General features: G+C 40.1%; 1 protein-coding gene across 3 annotated transcripts in view; it reads right to left on the reverse strand.

Moving 5' to 3' along the window:
• The window catches only part of LOC114384905, a 100,271-nt gene that overhangs the window by 51,682 nt on the left and 27,872 nt on the right, over positions 1-20,717 (reverse strand). For 2 of the 3 annotated variants that reach the window (XM_028344735.1, XM_028344736.1), the window contains exons 9-12: positions 14,238-14,395; positions 5,331-5,853; positions 4,297-4,467; positions 4,091-4,150 (exon numbers count right to left, since the gene is read on the reverse strand). In XM_028344735.1, the coding sequence (XP_028200536.1) occupies positions 4,091-4,150; positions 4,297-4,467; positions 5,331-5,853; positions 14,238-14,395 (912 nt within the window). The remainder of the gene's footprint in view (positions 1-4,090; positions 4,151-4,296; positions 4,468-5,330; positions 5,854-14,237; positions 14,396-20,717) is intronic. The other variant, XM_028344737.1, reaches the window with a different exon arrangement.

A 20,717-nucleotide genomic window follows, 5' to 3' on the forward strand; every position in this document is an offset into this window, starting at 1 on the left:
TGGCAAGTTGGACTGTAAAACCACTGGAGCGCCCATAAAGCAAAATCACAGGATTGGAAATGATGAAGAAAGCCCAAAGGTAGAGAAGACATAGTATCAGAGACTTGTGGGAAAACTTATCTACTTATCCCACACCAAGCCTGATATAGCCTATGCAGTTAGTGTGGTTAGTCAATTCATGCATGACCCAAGAGAGAAATTTGCAGGCAGTAAATAGGATCATTCAGTACTTAAAGCTTCTCCAGGAAAGGGGTTGTTGTTTAAAAAGGAGAAAAAATTATCCATGAAAGTATATACTGATGCTGACTATGCAAGATCAATTGTTGATAGGAGATCTACTACAGGATACTGCATGTTCTTGGGTGGAAATTTAGAAACGCGGAGGAGTAAAAAGCAAAATGTGGTTGCAAGATCAAGTGCAGAAGCAGAATTCAGAGCTATGGCTCAAGGTGTTTGTGAGTTGTTATGGATGAAGATCATAGTTGATGACCTCAAAATAAAATATGAAGCTCCTATGGGATTGGTTTGTGATAATAAGTCCACCATCAGCATTGCACACAATCCAACTCAACATGATCGAACAAAGCACATAGAGATTGATCGACATTTCATTAAGGAGAAATTGGACAGTGGTCTTATAGCCACCAAATACTTCCCTTCAAAGCTTCAGTTGGCAGATATGTTCACCAAGGGACTTCCCACGGAGCAGCTTCAAGACCTTACTTGCAAGCTGGGAATGATAGATATACATTCACCAGCTTGAGGGGTAGTGTTGTTATACATTCCATAATAAGCACAAATTTTATTTCTTTCCTTAATTAGGTTGCTCGCAGCTTATAAATAAGTCTTGAATTCACTCTTTGAAAGACAGAATTACAATAATATTCAGATTATTATCTTTCAAGTGGACCCGAACATATTCCCCAAACGGCATTTGTATCTACAAGGGCTATAACATGACTCCTCTACCAGGTGTATCATGTGTTCTGCCCCATTGATCATTGCCACCACCGTGTGTTGTATCATAGGTCATCGTAGAGTTTTGATTAGCACCCTTGCTCTATCTAGCCTTCGTAGTTCTTCCACGTCGTCATCCACCTCCACCACTTCCCCTATGGTTGCCGCAATCTTCAAAATGTTGTCTATGTCCCATGCATGTAGTAGTATTCCCCAGCATAGGACCCATACTAGCCTATACCCGATTCGCAAGCCCGGGTTCCACTTTTCTAGCGAATGGAATAGAGACATTACGTTATCCTCGTCGACATTATATATTTCCTCCGCTCCACTATCGTTGAGGCCCACCAAGAGGACCATGTCATCCCCAAGGTACTTTGTCTTCAACTCCTGTCATGCTTCCCAGATGAACTCGTCTTCTAATTTGTCGAAAGCAGACGAGTTCCTCAGCCCCCCAAACCAGGTGGTACTGAAGCGTTTCAGCTGTTCCGTGGGTATGTTTAGCTACAGTGACGAGTGGGATGTTGTTGATGTCTGATGCTTGTGCCCCTGAAACTCTCTGCTCCCCACACTTCTACCCCCTGTCACCACTACGTTCATATACGACCTGGGCATTTGGTTCACCATTCCTACATCCTCTGTGCTGAGTATCGCGTCGTTTCTGGTGTGTTCCTGACCGTCCACACTGTTTTTCTCTTGTTCGTGCCCTCCTTACATTGCACCTCTGAGTTAGATTTCATATTTGTTATCCTCTACCTTCCATGCTTCAGGATGTTAAGGTGAAATTTAAGGCCGCCAATGACCAAGTCGGCTAGCTGTTGGTCAAGGAGCTTCACATCCTGGACTCCTTTGAAATGAACAAAACCATACCGCCGGCCATTTCTGTTACATTGCCTTGCAATGAAAACTTCTCACACCTCTCCATTTCTTGAACTTCAATCACATATCCTTTTCCCCCATTTCCTCTGGGAATTGTGTGAAGTAGAAGGATTGAATGCCTGTTGCATCCCTCTCGTTAGTGATTTTCACATCCCTTTGCCTTACCACTTCGTTCTACTCTACTCATAGGTTGTACCATTTCCCATCTGTTTGTGACTTGGTCCCTTTCCCACCCACGCTCTATTACATTCTCTCAATCTCTCTTTATACCCCATTCTGCCTCTCCTCACTCTCACCCACTCTCTCTCTAACTTTCTCTCTCATCTCTCTGTATCGAGACATTGTTCTCTTTATGAATGATTTCAAGAAAGGAAGGAGATTTACTAATCTTATTATTATAATACAAATTAATTTTGCTGATAAAAAAAATGGCATTCTTGAAGAAGAGATTTACATGACTCAACCTCTTGGCTTTGAAAACAGCAACAAGCAACTTGTGTGCAAACTGCACAAAGGAATCTATGGCTTAAAACAAGCTCCTAGAGCTTGGTTGACAAACTTAAAGCTACTCTTCTTCAATACCAGTTCAGGTTAAGCAAGTCTAATCCTTCATTATTCATTTACACTGAATCCAGCACTGCGATTTATGTGTTGATGTATGTTGATGACTTTATTGTCACAGGCAACAATCCTACTTTGATTAAATCCTTGGTTACCAAACTCAATTCTGAGTTTTCTCTTAAGGATTTAGGAAATCTAGACCATTTTTTGGGTATTGAAGTAAGACCTCAGCCTAATAGTGCTCTCATTCTAACCCAATCCAAGTATATAAGAGACCTGTTGACTAAGACCAAGATGGATGAAGCTAACTCCATCTCTTCTCCAATGGTTGGTGGCTGCAAGTTAACTAATTCAGGCTGACTCCTTTTCTGATCCCACCTTGTACAGATCTGTTGTGGGTGCTTTGCAGTATGCTACCATCACTCAACCTGAAATTAGTTTTTCTGTCAACAAGGTCTCAATTTATGTCTGATCCTACTGAACAACACTGGGCAGCAGTAAAGAGAATTCTCAGATACTTAACAGGCACTATTAATTTTGGACTCAGCTTTCTTCCTTCATCTACTGGACCTCCATTTTCTTTACATGCTTATTGTGGTGCTGATTGGGCTTCTGATCCAGATGACAGAAGATCCACGTCAGGAGCAGGATTTTTTCTTTGGCTCCAATTTAGTCTCTGGGTGGTCTAAAAAGCAATCTGCGGTTGCTAGGTCCAGCACAGAAGCTGAATATTGTAGTCTTCCATGGCTAAGGCAGAAGTCACATGGATCCAATCTCTTTTGTCTGAGCTTCATATTCCTTATGCAACTCCTATTATTTTTTGTGACAATATGAGCACAGTAGCTCTTGCTCACAATCCTGTGATGCACTCTCACACCAAACATATGGATCTGGATCTATTATTTCATTGCCAAGCATCTTCAAGTTGTTTATGTCCCAGCTGTTAATCAAAGAGCTGATATTCTTACAAATGCTCTCACTCCTTTTAATTTTACTACATATAGGTGCAAGCTCAAAGTGGTTGAAAAGCATTCTGCCAACCCCTCAAGAGCTTGCAGGCGGGTATAGGAGTATACTTACTCGGTTTACTTGTCTTTTTGTCTCAACTAATCTGTAAAGGCTAAACTACAATTAGTAGTTAGTCTATAGTTAGTTACTTAATCTGTTAGGATAACTGACTAAGGTTAGATGACAGTTACAGTTGCGTAGCTGTCTATATATACTGAGGTGTAAGTGTTTTCATCTTGGGTTGAATACAATCATCGACTTCACCTCACTTTAGATTGTCAATTTCTTAGATTCTCTGCAACTCTTTTTAGTTTCATTTAAGATTGTCAATCTTAAACCAAAACAAATAATTGATATGATTAACTAACTTATTCCCAATTTATGAAGAATTAACCAAAGTTGAAAATATTGGACAATCCTTGTTCATAGAACGGTAAATGATTAACCAAACAATAACTAAAATCACTAACCAAATGTCATATTTTGATTATCTTATTCTCTTATTGGAATTTGTTTGTTAGGACCTCCTAAATTGGAATCAAGGGTCAAATGTAAAGATAGATTGCTCAGAGATATTCTCCCTGATATAATTGGACCATCTTCATAATGATCCAGATATGTGCAAGAGAGTACAGAAAAGACGGTAGGGAAAAATGATTTCACACAGGCTAATATAATGCCTTACTCTCTGTACAGTTCCCCTGAGAGAAGCGAGCTCCAATTCATCAAGTGGAAAATGCCGTACCTAAAAGGAAGCTCCACCCAAACATGGAGAAAGAAAGATTTCAATAGCAACTTTTTGGTTTCATTACCAAGTGACCTAAATCATGCAAGCAGAGAAGCAAACAGATCTAGATTCAAATAGTGCTCCTAAAATTTAAATATAGTGACCTCCAAGTTAGCAGAATGAAATGGTTGAAAACAAATGTTAGCCCTCAATTGCCCTTTCTTAAGGGAAATAGACAACAGTTTCCCACTTTGCAGACCATCTTCGTTACAGGGCTGTAGTGGCCCAACAAACTCCACTGCAAGACTTTCATCAGTTCTACCAGAGGCATCCAACTGTATTTCAAAAATTAAAAAAAAAAAAAAGTTACAACTTACAAATATATATATTAAATGGAGCCAGATAATCTGAAACTGACACAAAAACACAGCAAAAACTTGACGACATAAGCATGGCTAGTTGGTTATACAATATAAGACTGGGGGAGGATTCTACTTGTTTAGGATTGAACTATATATATATTGTACAAAGGAGCATTCTGACCATATAAGAAGATCAACAAGTGGATTTATCAACTAAATAAACTAAAACTCAAGATATCAATTGTCAGCAAATGTCTCAAAGGGAAGCATGGTCCATAAATACGGAAAGCAGTATGCCCAGTTAGCCACATTCTACAACAGACAAACGAAATCAAATTTAAGAGGAGTTTGACCCTGGCTACAAAGAAATGCTAGCTATTAGCTGCTTAACATAAGCACCAAGAATGAAAATACTGTATCAAAAGTTTTATGTGGACCATAAATTCAGCCTAGAACCACAGATTTTACCCATCATATATGACCAAAATTTAGAGATATCACATAATAGTATAGGGGAAATTAGAAAAATGATTTCTTGGAATAGAAAAAATAAACTGTTCAGGGGGTCAACTGAGCCAAAAAGTGATTGTTCAAAATCTATTTTGAACAAAGCCACCAATTAAGTGGTTTATTATTATTGAACGATGAATGTTTTATTAAGAATTCATTTTTTGTGATTTTTCCAATATTAAATTCAAACATCTTCAGTGGAAACCATGTCCATGAATGATGATACTACAATGTGATGTGATATGGCTAGGCAGTAAGGTAAACTTCAACAAATCCATAATATCTTGTAATGTAACATTTTTTTGAGAGATAATTTTACGCATCACCTTAATACGTCCAGGAGAAAGTCTCAACAACCCAGACAACTGAGGTGCAAGCATCAGTTGATTCAGTTTGAGACCAGAGATTGAAACCTCGCCAAAGAGACTATCTGCAATTCCTTTCTCCAACATTTGCACATGCTGCCTGGTCATCTCAAAATTCTGTTCGCTAATAATGCCATTAGGTTTTAAAACCTTTCCCTGAAACTTGATCCTTCCAGATGCTTTCAAAAGCAAAGGCCTCAGGGAATCCATCGCGTATGCAGAAACCAAACTGAAGAATTCAAACCCACGCATACGTAAATCCAACTCAACTCCATCAATAGTAAACGGAATGGCTCTCGCAATATTATAATCTTTTGTTTTATGATGAAAATCATCAGGATAAGATGTTTGAACTCTCATATACAGATCAAATGCAGCTGAAGCAGAATTCACAGTAATATAATCATGTGAGATTATGATATCTCCTCGAGCATCATTAAAAGACCCTTCTGCTATAGGGGCAGTCCATTTTATATCAAACCTTCTGCAATAAATTTTATTGAAAAAATGTTAGAAATAAAACATGTATCAAGAATAGAATTGGCACCAAGTGCTCTTAATGGTTAGTAGAGTATACTTACTCCACTAAATCTTTTTATTTAGTGTCTACCATTATCTGTTGTTTGTAAGCTGTCAGGGTGAGTTGTCAGTTTAACTGACAGTGAGCTGTCAGTTAGTTACAGTTCTAACTATAGTAAGTTAGTAACTGATAGGGTTAGTTAACAGTTAGTCACTCTATGTAGAGATGACACTATCCTTTTGTAACTGTCTAATCATTTTCTGATCAATGACAAATCTGATTCTATCAAATTTTATGGTATCAAAGACCATCAATAAATGTTACATAATATCTGTAACCAATGCTGAACACAATGGGAGAAGGACCCCACAAATCAGTATAGATAAGTTCAAAAGGAGTGGAATAGACACTAAGAGAAGGGGAGGAGGGAAGTCTATTGGATTTACCAATGCAACAATGTGAACAAAAGTCAGAACCTGTTTTATTAATATTTTTTTTATCAGCAAAAGTATGTATGTACTATACATATATAAATCAGTACAAGTAGTACTAATATCTATACATCCCAATGTGCATGTTATCTATGTAAGGTTATGGTATGGAAATATGCTATAGATATTAGAATACCATAACCCCCATCCCTGGGCACACTGGAATATCCCTTACAAAAAGTATCTATGGCCTAATCCCTCCCCTGTACAAGAATCCAGATTTAATATTACTAGCCTAAAAGTGGACTACCGTTTACAAGGACCGAGACAGATGTGGATTTTAGACACTCCTCTATCCAATGTATCCATCTGGAGCAGAAACCCATACGCCTAAGCATATATAGCAGGAAATCCCAAGACACCGAATCATACGCCTTCTCATAATCAACCTTGAACACAATACATGGCTTGTTTTTCCTTTTGGCTTCATCAACCACCTCATTTGCGGTTACCACACTGTGCAGCATATGTCTTCCCTCTATAAATGCTGATTGGCTTTCATCAATAAGGTTATGCAGAACCTTTTTCAGTCTGTTAGCGAGAATCTTAGCCACTATTTTATACATGCAACCAATCAATGAAATGGGTCTATAATCTTTCAACATGAGTGGGTCTGCCACTTTGGGAATGAGAGCAATGAAGGATGCATTGGAACCCTTTGGGAAGATTCCATTTACAAAAAATTCATAAATCAGGTTGAAAGACGTGCCAAAATTGCTTAATAAATTTGAAATTCAATCCGTCTGGGCCTGGACTTTCCTCACTCCCGCAACTCCAAACTACCTTTTTCACCTCATCTTCCTGAAATCGACCCACTAGCATATCATTTTGGAGGCTGTGTATAGTCTTGAAGGTACTCCCATCCAATCTAGGTCTTGCAAAGTCAGGTTCTTGAAAACACTTCAAGAAAAACCCCCTAACTGCCTCTTTAACTATTGTCAGCTCCTCAGTCCACGACCCATTAATCATCATTCCCTTCAGACAATTTTTTCTGCGGCTCGAATTAATCAACAAGTGGAAGTATCTGGAATTACAACACCCTTTCTAATCCACCTGGATCTCGCTTTCTGTCTTAGTAAGGATTCATGCGATTGAGCTGCCACCCATAACTCTTCCTGAAGCTTCTTTCTAGACACTACTTCTTGAGGCTCTAGAGGTCTATCAATGGTGTCCTCGTCCAATTTGTTTAAGTCTTCCTCTATCTTCTTATACTTATTGAGCGTGTCACCAAAATGATCTCGGTTCCAATTCTTGATGTTAGCTTTGAGTCTTTTAATTTTCTCCTTTAGTATAAATCCTCCCCAACCACTTTGCTGATTGGAAGACCAGCTTTGATGAACGATCTCCCTGAAGGATGAATCTGTGAGCCAACAATCAAGGATCCTAAAAGGTTTAGGTCCCCAATCGACGCATTTGGATCTAAGTAATAAAGGGCAATGATCAGAAAAATTCCTGTCTAGCGTGTATTGGGCGGTCCCCGACCATTTAGAAAACCATTCAGGGGATAACAAGAATCTATCAAGCTTGCTTTTGGCTGTACCATTTGGTCTGAACCATGTAAATTTTCTGCCTACCCATGGTGCTTCCTCTACCTCCAACTCCGCAATCCAATCATTGAACTCCCTAGAGGTACCGTCTTCCACAGCTCTGTGGCATACACCCATTCTCTCTGTTGGCTGCCTAATGCTATTGAAATCACCTACTATGCACCAAAGACCCCCAGATGTGGGGCTTTTCAGCTGCTTAAAACTATCCCACAACAATCTTTTATTCTGAATATCGCAGGGCGAGTAAATGTTGACAATGTGAACTCGCACGGCCTCTTGAAGCCACATTCCTATCAGCAGTATAAATCCATTCCCAATGACCTTCCTCTCTAGCACAAAAGATTTCTCACTCTAAATGCATAAGATACCACCTGCTGTATTCAATGAGGGTTGTGCTTCCCAACTGACTTCAGTGTCCCCCCATAAAGCTTGACATATAGACCTGTCAATTGTCTCCTTCTTTGTTTCCTGGATACACAGCATATCTATGTGTTGTGTGTTGACCATCCTTCTAATTGCTGGCCACTTGACCCCCTTCCCTAAACCTCTTACATTGTAGGAGATGATATTCATGGGGTTGTCCTCCTGTTCCCCAGTCTCTCGGCCTCTTTGGTGTCTCTATCTTCCATTTCCATTAGCTTCGGCACATACCCCTTTTGCATAGACCCAGAAGTCACACCTAAATCCATTGCCATGTTCCAGATATGCTCTGCCTCTTTAGACGGATTGTGAGCTGAGATTTCTTCCTCAGTTGCTGGTGATGCTATTGTGGCCTCGAGAGGTTTCTTCTTTCGCCAAGTTTTCCTCGAGTAAAAGCTGAATGAGTTATGTGGGGTCAGATGATTTCGCAGTGGGCTACCAAGGTATGGGGCTAGTAATTTGCTGGGGGTGTGGGTAGCAGACACCAGCCCAGTATTATCCACTGTCTTCGGGTCACTTAAAGTGGAGGTTTGATGTGGTAGAGGCGTTTCTGTGGTCAAGGCATTAGGTTTGACTGCACGTGATTGGACTTGGTTATTATCGCACCACTATTTTAGTGTATGATGCATGCTGGAAACATTTGGGTCCGTAATTCCCTTCATTAAGGTCTCAAGATGTTGGGCTGGTAGTGTGGTGGGGGTGTAGATAGCAGAAAATGGCCCAACCTTATCACTCCTCTGCTGGTCATGTGGGTTATTTAAAATAAGGATCTCCTTTCCCTTGGAGACAACGGTCTCCTGCACACAGCACTTCCCTCTTTCGGGCAAGGGGCTATGCCTCCCGACAGGGGTGCGCATCCCCGCGAGCTGGTTATCTCCATTTTCATGCAAGGTCCACTATCGGGCCTGTGGGTCAGGTGGCGTGTACATCACGGGTCCTGTGGAGTATCGTCTGGGCTAGAGATTCTGACTTGGTCCTAGACAAACGCAAAGTCCCTTTGGGTACAAGCTTTACCCGTTGGATAATGTTTGTTTTCAATACCGCCAAGTAAAAGCGTATAGCCGCCGATGTCCGATGAACGGCGCTCGCTGTTCGTGGTCATGCCTCTCGGCGTCGAGCCCTCGTTGTCGACTATAGGCGCTGGGGCCGCCGCCGCTACCTGCAAGTTAGTGATGTCCGATGACAGGCGCGCGCTGTTTGTGGTCTTCCCTCCCAGCATCGAGCCCACACTGTTGACTGTGGGAACTAGAACCGTCGCCGCTACCTGTAAGGCAGGTGAGGTTTGCAACGACGACGCTGTGACTGACTGCGGCGAGGCCATGTCACTCCTCCGAGAACACTTCCTCTGATGAACTAGCCTCTCTTCCACGCCTGCAATAGGGTGGGTCTGCTAAGCTTGCGCTTTCCTCGATGATGTGCACATTGAGGATCTCCCCTTGCATGTGTACGCTGACTGTATGGTTGATTAGGGGGCTCCAAGGTGTTTTTATCAACACCCGTGCCACGTCCAGCTGCCGAAGATTCTCTACGTCGTCTTCAACATCCATCATCTCGCCTATACCTGCCATAATCTTCTTGATGTGTTGAGTATCCCACATCGTTAGTGGAATCCCCCAACACCGTACCCAGGTTAACCTGTGCCCTGGACGCATCCTCGGATTCCACTTCTCCATTGAGTAGAAAATGGATTCTTGTCCTTCAATCTGTCCTTCAATCTGTGAGTCCAAGAAGCAAGACCATGTCGTCTCCGATGTACTTTGACGATGTGGTAGCGGCTATTTCCCACGGGAGTTCTTCTTCGACTCTGTCATGCAATGCCACGTTTTTCAATCTCCCCACCCATGCTTCCTTAAGCCACTTCTGCCCTGTTGCCGGTATATTGAGATGCACCGTGGATCGCGACTTGTAGTAGATACCATCATCCCTGGTAAATCTGCCCCTTTGTGCCATTGTGGAGAGGTTTCTCGTCACAGCTTCCACATATGATCCGCCCTTCACTCCCGCATTCACTTCTGGCTTCATTCTCAGGTACCTACCTCTGTACTCCTCCTCCTGTTGCTCTCCCATTTCTCTTCCCTGAGCTGCTTGGCATGGCATTCCCAGCTTGCTTCTATCGAATTTGGGGATGTTAACGTACATCTTTAACCCCCCAAGGATGATGTTGTCCAGCTTCCTCTCCAGAAAGTGTACATCCTCTACTCCTTTAAATCTTGCAAAGCCATATCTTCTGCCATTTTTGTTTCTCCTTTTCGAAATGAAAACCTCCCTCATATCGCCCAGCTTTTTGAAGAGATACCACAGGTCTGTCTCTGTGACGTTATTGGCAAAGCGGTTCAAATCTAGAATGCCAAGTAGCAAAAGAAATATAACTATTACAAACTTTGTTTACAACAAAAGCATCATTAACTCTATTTGCAGAATTTGAAGAAGATGCTCTGAAGAAAGGTTCTGAAACATTAGATGTAATGGTATTGACAGTGAACTGAGACTCGAGTTGCTATCTAGATGACTGAAGCAGATTAGGGAATTGGTAAAGGCCATCAGCACCAACCAACCCTTGAAGAAGGACCTCTTTAGAGACCTAAGATTTGACCAAGCAAAACTGAGAATGAAACCCAAAAAACAGAGTTATCTTGATAGTCATCAAGTTTTCGGTTATAGAAGGAACAAATAACAGGTTATTAAGAACAAGAGGAATTTGAGAGTTAAAATGAGATTTAAAGGAGGTTACACCTGAGAAATTGATGTTTAACCCCTGACCATTAACAATAGTAATTTGATCTGGTCCTTCAAAGGGTGTGGTCGATTGAATATTCTGAGAAACATTTGTGACATGGTGTGATGCGCCTGAATCTGGATACCAATTTTGTGAAGAAGAGGACTGAGCACTAGTTAGATGAGCTTGTGGTGGTGGATTGTTGTATTGAGGTGAAGCATTCTGATATGGAGGCTGATTAGGATATGAATTGGAAGATTGAGTGGGATATTCGTTTGAATATTGATTAGTAGGATACTGGTTTGGATACTGATTTTGGTATTGGTTTGGGTGCTGGTTAGAATAACACTATCGATTGGGATATTGGTTTGAGTTGGAGTACTGATTCTGATTTGGGAAAGGTCATTGGTTTAGTGGATATATTTATCATCATGCCTGTAATAGCAATAGGAAGCCTCATGTCCATATTTATGACAGATTTGGCACTGAATAGAGAATCTACCACCACGACCCCCACGGCCATCGCCTTAGCTGCGACCACCACCGTGAGAGAAATTGCGGCCACCTCCATGGCCATTGTTGAGGAAACGATTACCTCCATTGTTGTTATTGTAGGTCAAGTCATTGTTCTGAGCAACATTGTGTTGAGCTTGAGCAACAATGGCTTGTGGTTTTGGAGTAGTGTTGGAAAACACCTGCTACAAAGAATTGGGGGTAAAATTAGGTTTAGAAGCTTCAGTGAGATTGATGGAAGCAATTGATTTCTTGCAAGACTTTTCAATGCGAGTCTCATGAGCAAGAAAAAGAGTTTTAACTTCATCAATCATGAGAGGCTCAAACCTATAACTAGTAAGTGTAACCAACAACTCAAATTCATCCGGTAGTCCATCAAGAACGATGTCAACATGTTCATTAGCTGGAACAAATTCTACAATAGATGAAAGGGAATCGATCAAGGTCTGAACTCGAAGAAAATATTCAGAAATTCAACAATTATCCAGCAAAAGATTACGAAGATCATTACAAAGCTGCTTCTTCACACGAATTATAGATTGAAAGTAGGAATGAAATTTATCCCAGAGATGCCAGGAGGACTCACAACCGATGAGCCGAGGAAGAACTTCGCTAGAAATCGTGGATTAAAGCCATGGTAGCAAGAGTTGATCATGTTGTTCCCAAAGTAGAAACTCAGAAGAGATGTTTTCGGCATCGTGGTCAGCCAAAGATGCATATCGCAGTGGAATTTGTGGATTTGTGATGAGATAGTGAAGGCGATGTCCTTTGATCACAGGCTCAACCTGTTGACACCATAGCAAATAGTAGGAATTTGTGAGTTTTTTCGAGACCGAGTGCGAGAAATCTTTCGCGGCTATGGTGGAAAATGTGGCAGCGACCGGCATAGCAGCGTCAGCATTCATCGAAATCGTGTTCACCAGAGTCGCATGATTCATCAGAACTGCATTGTTCACCGGCAGTGGCAGAGGAGGAGGATTGTTAGAAGCAGAAGCCATGAAGAAAAAAGTAAGGACTTCAGTCCGACTTGCATGTGTAAGGCATGCGGTCAATGTTCATTCTGAGCCAGGATCGAACTCTCCATGAGATTCCTAGTTGCATTACTTATAGCTTCCTTGTTTGTAGACAAAGCTGATTCGGAATTATCCTCCATTCCAAGGCAAAACTTGTATCCAGGCACTTCATATTTGACCGGAGTTAGCTCCTAGAAATATAGCCCCCCCCCCGTATAATCCCATGAGCCTCTTATCCATTCTCAATTATTATTTGATCACAGCATACAACTAGAAAAACTTACATTGGGTTTAGGGATAATCAAGCTCGAACTGATAACTTCCACCACATCAAGGTGACACTCTACCGTTGAGTTATATCCCTTGCCTCCATGGAGAAAAACTAGCTCTATGATACCATAAAAGAATCTAAGAGAAAAAGAATATCAGAAACCTAAAGTGAGGTGAAATTGTTGATTGTATGCAACCCAAAGAGAAACTGAGTACAATATAGTTTATATAGCACTTACATAACCATAACTGTCAACTAACTTGAGTTAGTTAGTGACAGCTGCCAAACAGCTGTCCTAACTAACTGCCTAACTAATGTTAACCAACTATAGTTAGACTAACAACATGACTAAAAGAAAAGAAAGAGTTACACTGAGTAAGTATACTCCTATACAAGGGAACTCTTTTATGGGGATTGCATCTAAGACCAGCTTCGGCTCCTTTCTCCATCACAGCCTTTTGTGATGCTGATTGGGCTGCTGCTGACCCAAATGATAGAAGATCCACATCAGGTGCTTGTGTCTTCTTTGGACCAAATCTGATCTCCTGGTGGTCCAAAAAGCAGTCAGTGGTAGCTCGTTCAAGTACTGAGGCTGAATACAGGAGTCTTGCCTTGGTTACTGCTGAAGTATCCTGGCTTCAATCTCTTCTTTCTGAGCTATGTTGTTCCTGTTATTCATTGGGACAACATGAGCACTGTGTCTCTTGCTCACAACCATGTTCTTCATGCAAGAACCAAACACATGGAACTTGATCTGTTCTTTGTTCGGGAAAAAGTTCTTAGCAAGTTGCTGAAAGAGGTCTATGTCCCAGCTCTTGACCAATATACTGACTCGCCAAAGCCCTCTCTCCTACAAACTTTGAATTGTACAGAACCAAGCTCACAGTGTGCGATTCTTCTGCTTTTGGTAAGAATCCATCACCGTGAGATTGTGGGGGAGTATTAGTGTATACTTACTCCACTAAGTCTTTTTAGTTAGTGTCTACTGTTATCTGTTGTTTGTAAGCTGTCAGTTACTTACAGTTTCAACTATAGTTAGTTAGTAACAGATAGGGTTAGTTAACAGTTAGTCACTCTATATATAGAGATGACACTATCATTTTGTAACTGTATAATCATTTTCTGATCAATGAGAAATTAGATTCTATCAAACACTATTATTAACCTAAACTCCATGAACAAAGAGGCTGTTTCTGGTTTCCACAACTTGATCTCAAGGCAAAAACCAAAAACCATACTACTGCCACAAGGCCCACCCTCCCAAGAAGACGTCATCAGTTATCACATGAAAGAAACAATAAAGCTAATGCTTAGTCAATGAAAACTAATCACCAAAAACTGGAGAAAATATTAAAACTGGAGAAAGGTTCATCTTACGGTCTTAAAAGAGATCCTGAAAGTTTTGTTTCTCCATTTAGTACCCCTAATTTAAGTGGCATCTGTTGATAAGAACTTGGTATATAACGAAGCACAATGTTATCGATGGCCAAACTTCCAGAAAAATTCACATCTATTGATGTCTCATCCTCTTCACCCTAAGAACAAAATAGGTATACATTAGTAAGGGTAGGGGACAGAAATTCTATAGGCATGGTTTATTTAATAGGAACACATTCACACGCTAATTTTTAGCCAAATGAATGAACCTCCAAATTTCCAGATTAGTGTGATGAAATACCAATACTTTCATTTGCGTCAAGTATCCATATTTTATACCGATACTCTTAGATACATCACCGATATGTATCTGTGAAGTATCCAAGCCTTTAAAAAAGTTATGAAAATCTAATATAGCTACATGAGACAAAAACACATAATATGGAAGAACAGAAGCATTGTCCCCTGATAAACCAAAAATGGAAACTCCTTTTTATGGATGATCTCAAAAATGGGATAAAATTGATACTATTCTTGTCTTAAGAGAATAGGAAGTGATTTATAATGACAATAATTTGTAATTTTTATTTTGTTTTCAGTAATGTCTAAGAACTATTTTTCTGTTTGGTTTTTGGTCCCTGCCGTTAAGTTTTTCCATTATTTGATGATGTGGCAATTGATTTGTGACAGATTTTTTTTTCTGACGTTTAAAAATATTTATCTACTTCTCAACAGAGCCTTCTCATCTGTGACTCAGGATGAAGTGTTTAAAGCAATATGGAAATTAAAAATCCCAAGTAAAGCCTCAGTCTTTGCTTGGAGATTAATTCGGGATAGATTGCCTACAAGGAATAATTTATTTCTAGGGGTGGAAATCAATGATGCTAGCTGCCATTTTGCAAAAGTCATGAGGATGATGCATCTCATTTATTTTTCAGTTGTGATAAAGTCTTGCCGTTGTGGTGGGAGTTGATGTTGTGGATAAATACTGTGGGGGCATTTTCAGAAACTCCGAAAAACCATTTCCTTCAATTTTCTAATTGTAATTCTGATGGTTTTAGGGGTCAACGATGGCAGAGTTGGTGGATTGCACTCACTTGGTGTACTTGGCATCATAGGAATAGGATTGTATTCCTAAATGAAAGCTTTAATGCACATAAATTGATGGAGGATGCATTATTCTTCTGCTGAACCTGGTTTAAAAACCTGGAAAGAGGATTTGATATCCCATTTCACTCGTGGTCTAGCAGTATTAGGGATGTTTTTGTACTCAGGGGGGAATAGTATATAAAATGTACAGTTTTGAGGATGGGTGATTACCTAGCTAATAGCCAGATCTTTGGTTCTCTAATACTTATTCTGTATATTGTATTAGCTAACCATAGGTCTCCTCTATATTTTTTGGAGAAGCAAATATGGAAAATGTGAGAGCTTTAAAGGCTATTTTGAGGGCTTTTGAGTTAATCTCAGGCCTAAAGATTAATTATGCTAAGAGTTGCTTTGGAGCTTTCGGGGTTTCAGATCAGTGGAAGAGTGATACTGCTAAGTATTTAAACTGCAGCCTGCTAACTATTCCTTTTACATATCTTGGCATACCTATAGGGGCTAATCCGAGGCGAACACAAATGTGGAACTACATTGTCCATAAGTATGAGAGGAAATTGGCAAAATGGAAACAAAGATACATCTCATGGGGAGGGAGAGTGACATTAATTAAGGCTGCACTAACATCAATCCCAATTTATTTCTTGTCTTTTTTCAGGATTCCAAAAACAGTGGTGGAAAGGCTAAAAAGGATACAACGCAGATTTTCGTGGGGTGGAGGACTAGAGCAGAATAGGATTGCATGGATTAAATGGGACCAAGTGTGTTTGCCAAAGGAAAAAGGTGGGTTGGGGATTAAAGATATTGATACCTTTAACCTTGCCTTACTAGGCAAATGGGAATGGAATCTGATGCAAGAGAAGGGAGAGATATGGTCCAGAGTGTTGGAGTCAAAATATGGGGGGTGGAGTCGTCTCTATGAAGCAGGAAGGGTAGGACATCAATCTGTGTGGTGGAAGGATTTAAAACAAATAGTAAATTCTGCACATCACGGAGACCTAGTTCACAGCAAAATGAGGTGGAAGGTTGTAGGTGGGGATAAGGTCAGGTTTTGGGAAGATAAATGGAGTCAGCAACAGCAACCTTTAGCAGAGAGGTATCCTAGACTGTATCAAATATCGACACAGCAGAACCAAACCATTAGACAGATGGGACAGCACCTGCATTCAGGATGGGAGTGGCACTTTCTGTGGAGAAGATCGCTATTTGAAAATGAAATCGAGTCAGCCATCAATTTCCTAAGGGAGATCGAAGGTATATACATTCAGCAGCAAGGATCAGATCAATGGGAATGGTTAGGTGATCAATCAAGGAATTATTCCACACGCAGCGATTATAATCTGGTTTTGGAAGCTTCTACAGGAGGTCAGCAAGAGGAATGGTGTAAGGAATTATGGAAGATTAAAATTCCTAGCAAAATAACGGTATTTGCTTGGCGGTTAATAAGGGACAGACTACCAACAAGGATGAATCTGCATAGGAGACAAGTACAGCTTCAGGATTTACGTTGTCCTTTTTGCAGAGAAGCTGAAGAGGAGGCATCTCACTTATTCTTCCATTGCATCTTCATCCAACCAATTTGGTGGGAATCGATGTCTTGGTTGAATTTAAAAAGTGTCTTTCCTCTTGGGCCTAAACAAAATTTTCTACAGCATATTTTCATTCAGGCAGAAGGGTTAAGGATTAAGAGATGGAGATACTGGTGGTTGGCGGTAACTTGGGCCATCTGGAAATTAAGAAACAGAATTATGTTCTCAAATGCAGAATTTGATGCTAACAGATTGTTTGATGAAGCTGTTTTCTTGACCTGAACTTGGCTTAGACATTTTGAGAAACATTTCTCAATCCATCTAAACCAATGGTCAAGCAATATTAGCCAAGGTTTTCTTATGTAATGGGTGTTACAATTAGAACAAAATACATGTTCTCCTAATATCTAGAATACCTCAGTTTGGTGTCTAGATATGAGGATGTATATCCCTATGTACTAGTACCTCTGGTACTTTTTGATCATATATATATGATTTTTTTTTTATCAGCCAAAAATATAATATATTCATTAATAAGTACCAGAGGTACTAAATCGATACATATTTGTGTAAGTACGAATCATAGTTGGTTCTCTAACAAGCCTTGATATTAAATAAGCTGAAAGAAAACTACATGGGATAATAGTGCAAAGCTGTATCCTATTTCCCTATGTTGGTGTCCGAAGAAAACAATCTTTGATATTTGAAGACCATTGATTAAAATGAGATGTGAAATTCTTTTCTAAGTTTCTGAGCCATGTCCATAGCAAAAACACTGCTTCATCCATTATATAATGCGCATTGAAAACAGCATTGGAGAAGATGATGCTATTTCTATGCTTCCAAATTGTATAAGTCAGTGCTAACCACCACGACTGCCATCTGTGCGCGTGCACTCCGTCATATACTCCGTAGAAATGCTGGATAAAATGATGTCCCGGTTGATGCGGGAATACCCCCACCAGATTCACCCACGATGCCACTTCCCACCATAAAGGGATAATTTTGCTGCATTGAAAGAATAAATGACTTGCATTCTCTTCCGCCGATCTGCAAAAAGGACACAAGTATTCCTGCAATTCAACCCTTTTTTTCTTCAAATTACCTCTGGTTGGCAATCTGTCCTTTAGTAACCTCCAAGCGAAAATAGTCACTTTCGATGGTACCCTAAGCTTCCACAATTCCTTATATCCGCCATCCTGTCCCTCTCGTTGATATATTTATGATATATTTAGTTTTGCTGATCAAAAAAAAAAAACCATAGGTCTCCTCTCGTTGATGCTAGGATGTTTGTAAATCAGTACCACTTGTACTACTTTCATTAATATATATAATATACCTACTTTTGCCGATCAAAAAAAAAATTTAAATGTGTTGAACCATTTCTAGCGGTTAAAAACCACCAAAAAATGCTTCCGAACCACCACCATCAAGTGCACCAACCTGAACCTCAATCTTCTGCAGCAGTACAATTCTCCCTTTGCAGTACCTTCTACTCTGGTACTTTGTTTATCAAGTTTAACTTCAGTCTTCACCAACACCAGCAATAACCATACACCCACTCCCACATAAGCCAGTAGATTAATTTATTTTTTTTTTTTGGAGTTCTTGGAGTTAAAGACATTACAGCTTTTAACAAAGCTCTTTTAATCAAATGGAAATGGATGATGTTTCACTATCCAGATCAATTGTGGAACAGAATTTTAACTTCCAAATATGGGGGATGGAGAGGTTTAGAAGAGGGGCCCACAAGGAACAATTTTCTTGCTGGTGGTCTGATTTAAGGTCTACAATTAATCACAGCAGTATGGCAGATGTGTCCAGCCAATTCATTTGGAAGCTGGGTAGGGGCGATCAAATTCTCTTTTGGGAGGACTCTTGGGTGGAAAGAGGGATTAGGTTAAAAGATAAGTTCCCGGAATTATACCATCTCTCATCTCAGAAATTTCACACAGTGGCAACTATGGGAACCTTCTGTGAATCTGGGTGGGAATGGAGCTTTTCTTGGAGGCGAAATCTGTTTGATAGTGAAATGGGAAGAGCCTCTGAGTTTATTGATCAAACTGCTGCAATTAGGCCTTCTACAGCTTTGAAAGATTCTTGGTTATGGGGAGCTGACTCAAAAGGAATTTTCTCCACTAATTCTGCCTACCTTTATATTAAAGATGATCATCTTAATGAAGATCAATGTCTTGGTTTCCAGCACTTATGGAACATCAAAATCCCTCCTAGAGCCCTAGTATTTGCTTGGAGGCTTCTATGGGACAGATTGCCCACTAAGGATAATCTACTTAGGAGGAATGTCACTATTGATAATGACCTGTGCCCTTTTTGTCAGAACAAAGCTGAATCTGCCTCCCACCTATTCTTCTTGTGTCCTAAAGTTATGCCTCTATGGTGGGAATTCAGCTCATGGGTAAAGGAACCTAGAGTGCTTCATTGGAGACCTTTGGATAATTTCATCCAGCATTTCTCTACGGCAGGACTGAAAGACAACAACAGAAAGTGGAAAATCTGGTGGATAGCAGCTACAACATCAATATGGAATCTTAGAAACGACATTATCTTCAACAATCAGCCTTTTGTCATCTCTAAATTGGTGGATAATACAATTTTCCTCTCTTGGTCCTGGATGAGGGGGTGGGAAAAGGATTTTCATGTTCCTTTTCACCAATGGTCCTCAGCTATGGCAGTAGCTTTTAAGTAATGTTTGTCTTGTTGGGATGGGTTGTTTGGTTTTTGTTGGGTTGGTAGCTTCTGTTTATTGCGGTTTGTTTCAGGAGGCTCTACTTCCTGTGGTTTGTTATAGTACCTCTGGTACTTTGTATCTTCTATCTTTAAATTAATATATTATATTTTTGGCCGTTCAAAAAAAAAAAAAAAGCCAATAGATTAATTAATAAAGAAAAATCTAATATTTTACTATCCACTCAATCTCATGGATAACAACAATCAAATACAGCATCCAACTTAAACTACTTCCTCACAACTAGACACCCATATATTAGTAATAATAATTTTTTTGCTATATGGTCATACTAAACTTTGTGATTGCTTCAAATAAGCGAGAAGGAACACTCACAATTCCAACAACATAGTCCAGCACCATAACCACACATAAAGAAAAATATAGCAGAGTCAAATCTTTTTTTTTTTTGGTCAGCAAAAGTAGTTATATTTAAATAAAAGTACCAGAGGTACTAAAGATACAGTATAGTTCTAGATAGACTACTGGATACAATGATAGGCTGGCTACCGGCTGATAGGATCCAGAGTGGTCATCTACAGATATAGATACATTATCCCTCGGGTTGTTTTCCTTCCTAATTACAAAAACCATCTATTAGAATGATAGACCACTGGTTAAAATGCATAGAAAAATCTTTCTCCATAGCTCTGAGCCATGTCCAGAGCAGAAACACTGCATCCTCCATCAGCTTGCTTCCATTGAATGGTTCATTCAAGAAGATGACCTTATTCCTTTGCTTCCAAATGGACCAAGTTAGGGCTATCCACCAGCTCTTCCATCTATTATACCTCTTCAATCCAGGTATCCCATTTACATGCTGCATAAAGTGTTGCCTTGGATTTATAGGATGCACCCCCAAGGTTCGAACCCAAGACTAGGATTCCCACCATAAAGGTTGTGTTGTACTGCAGTCAAAAAATATGTGGGATGCATCCTCCTCCTTATTTCTGTAGAAAGGGCACAAGCTGTCTTCCAACTCTACTTGTCTTCTTCGCAGGTTAGAGTTAGACTTAGTCGGTAAACGATCTCTAATTAGCCTCCAAGCAAAGATTGATGCCTTAGCTGGGATCTTTAACTTCCATAGATCCTGAAATGCTC

Source organism: Glycine soja, chromosome 14 (genome assembly GCF_004193775.1).
Source record: "Glycine soja cultivar W05 chromosome 14, ASM419377v2, whole genome shotgun sequence".
NCBI classification, from domain to species: Eukaryota; Viridiplantae; Streptophyta; class Magnoliopsida; order Fabales; family Fabaceae; genus Glycine; species Glycine soja.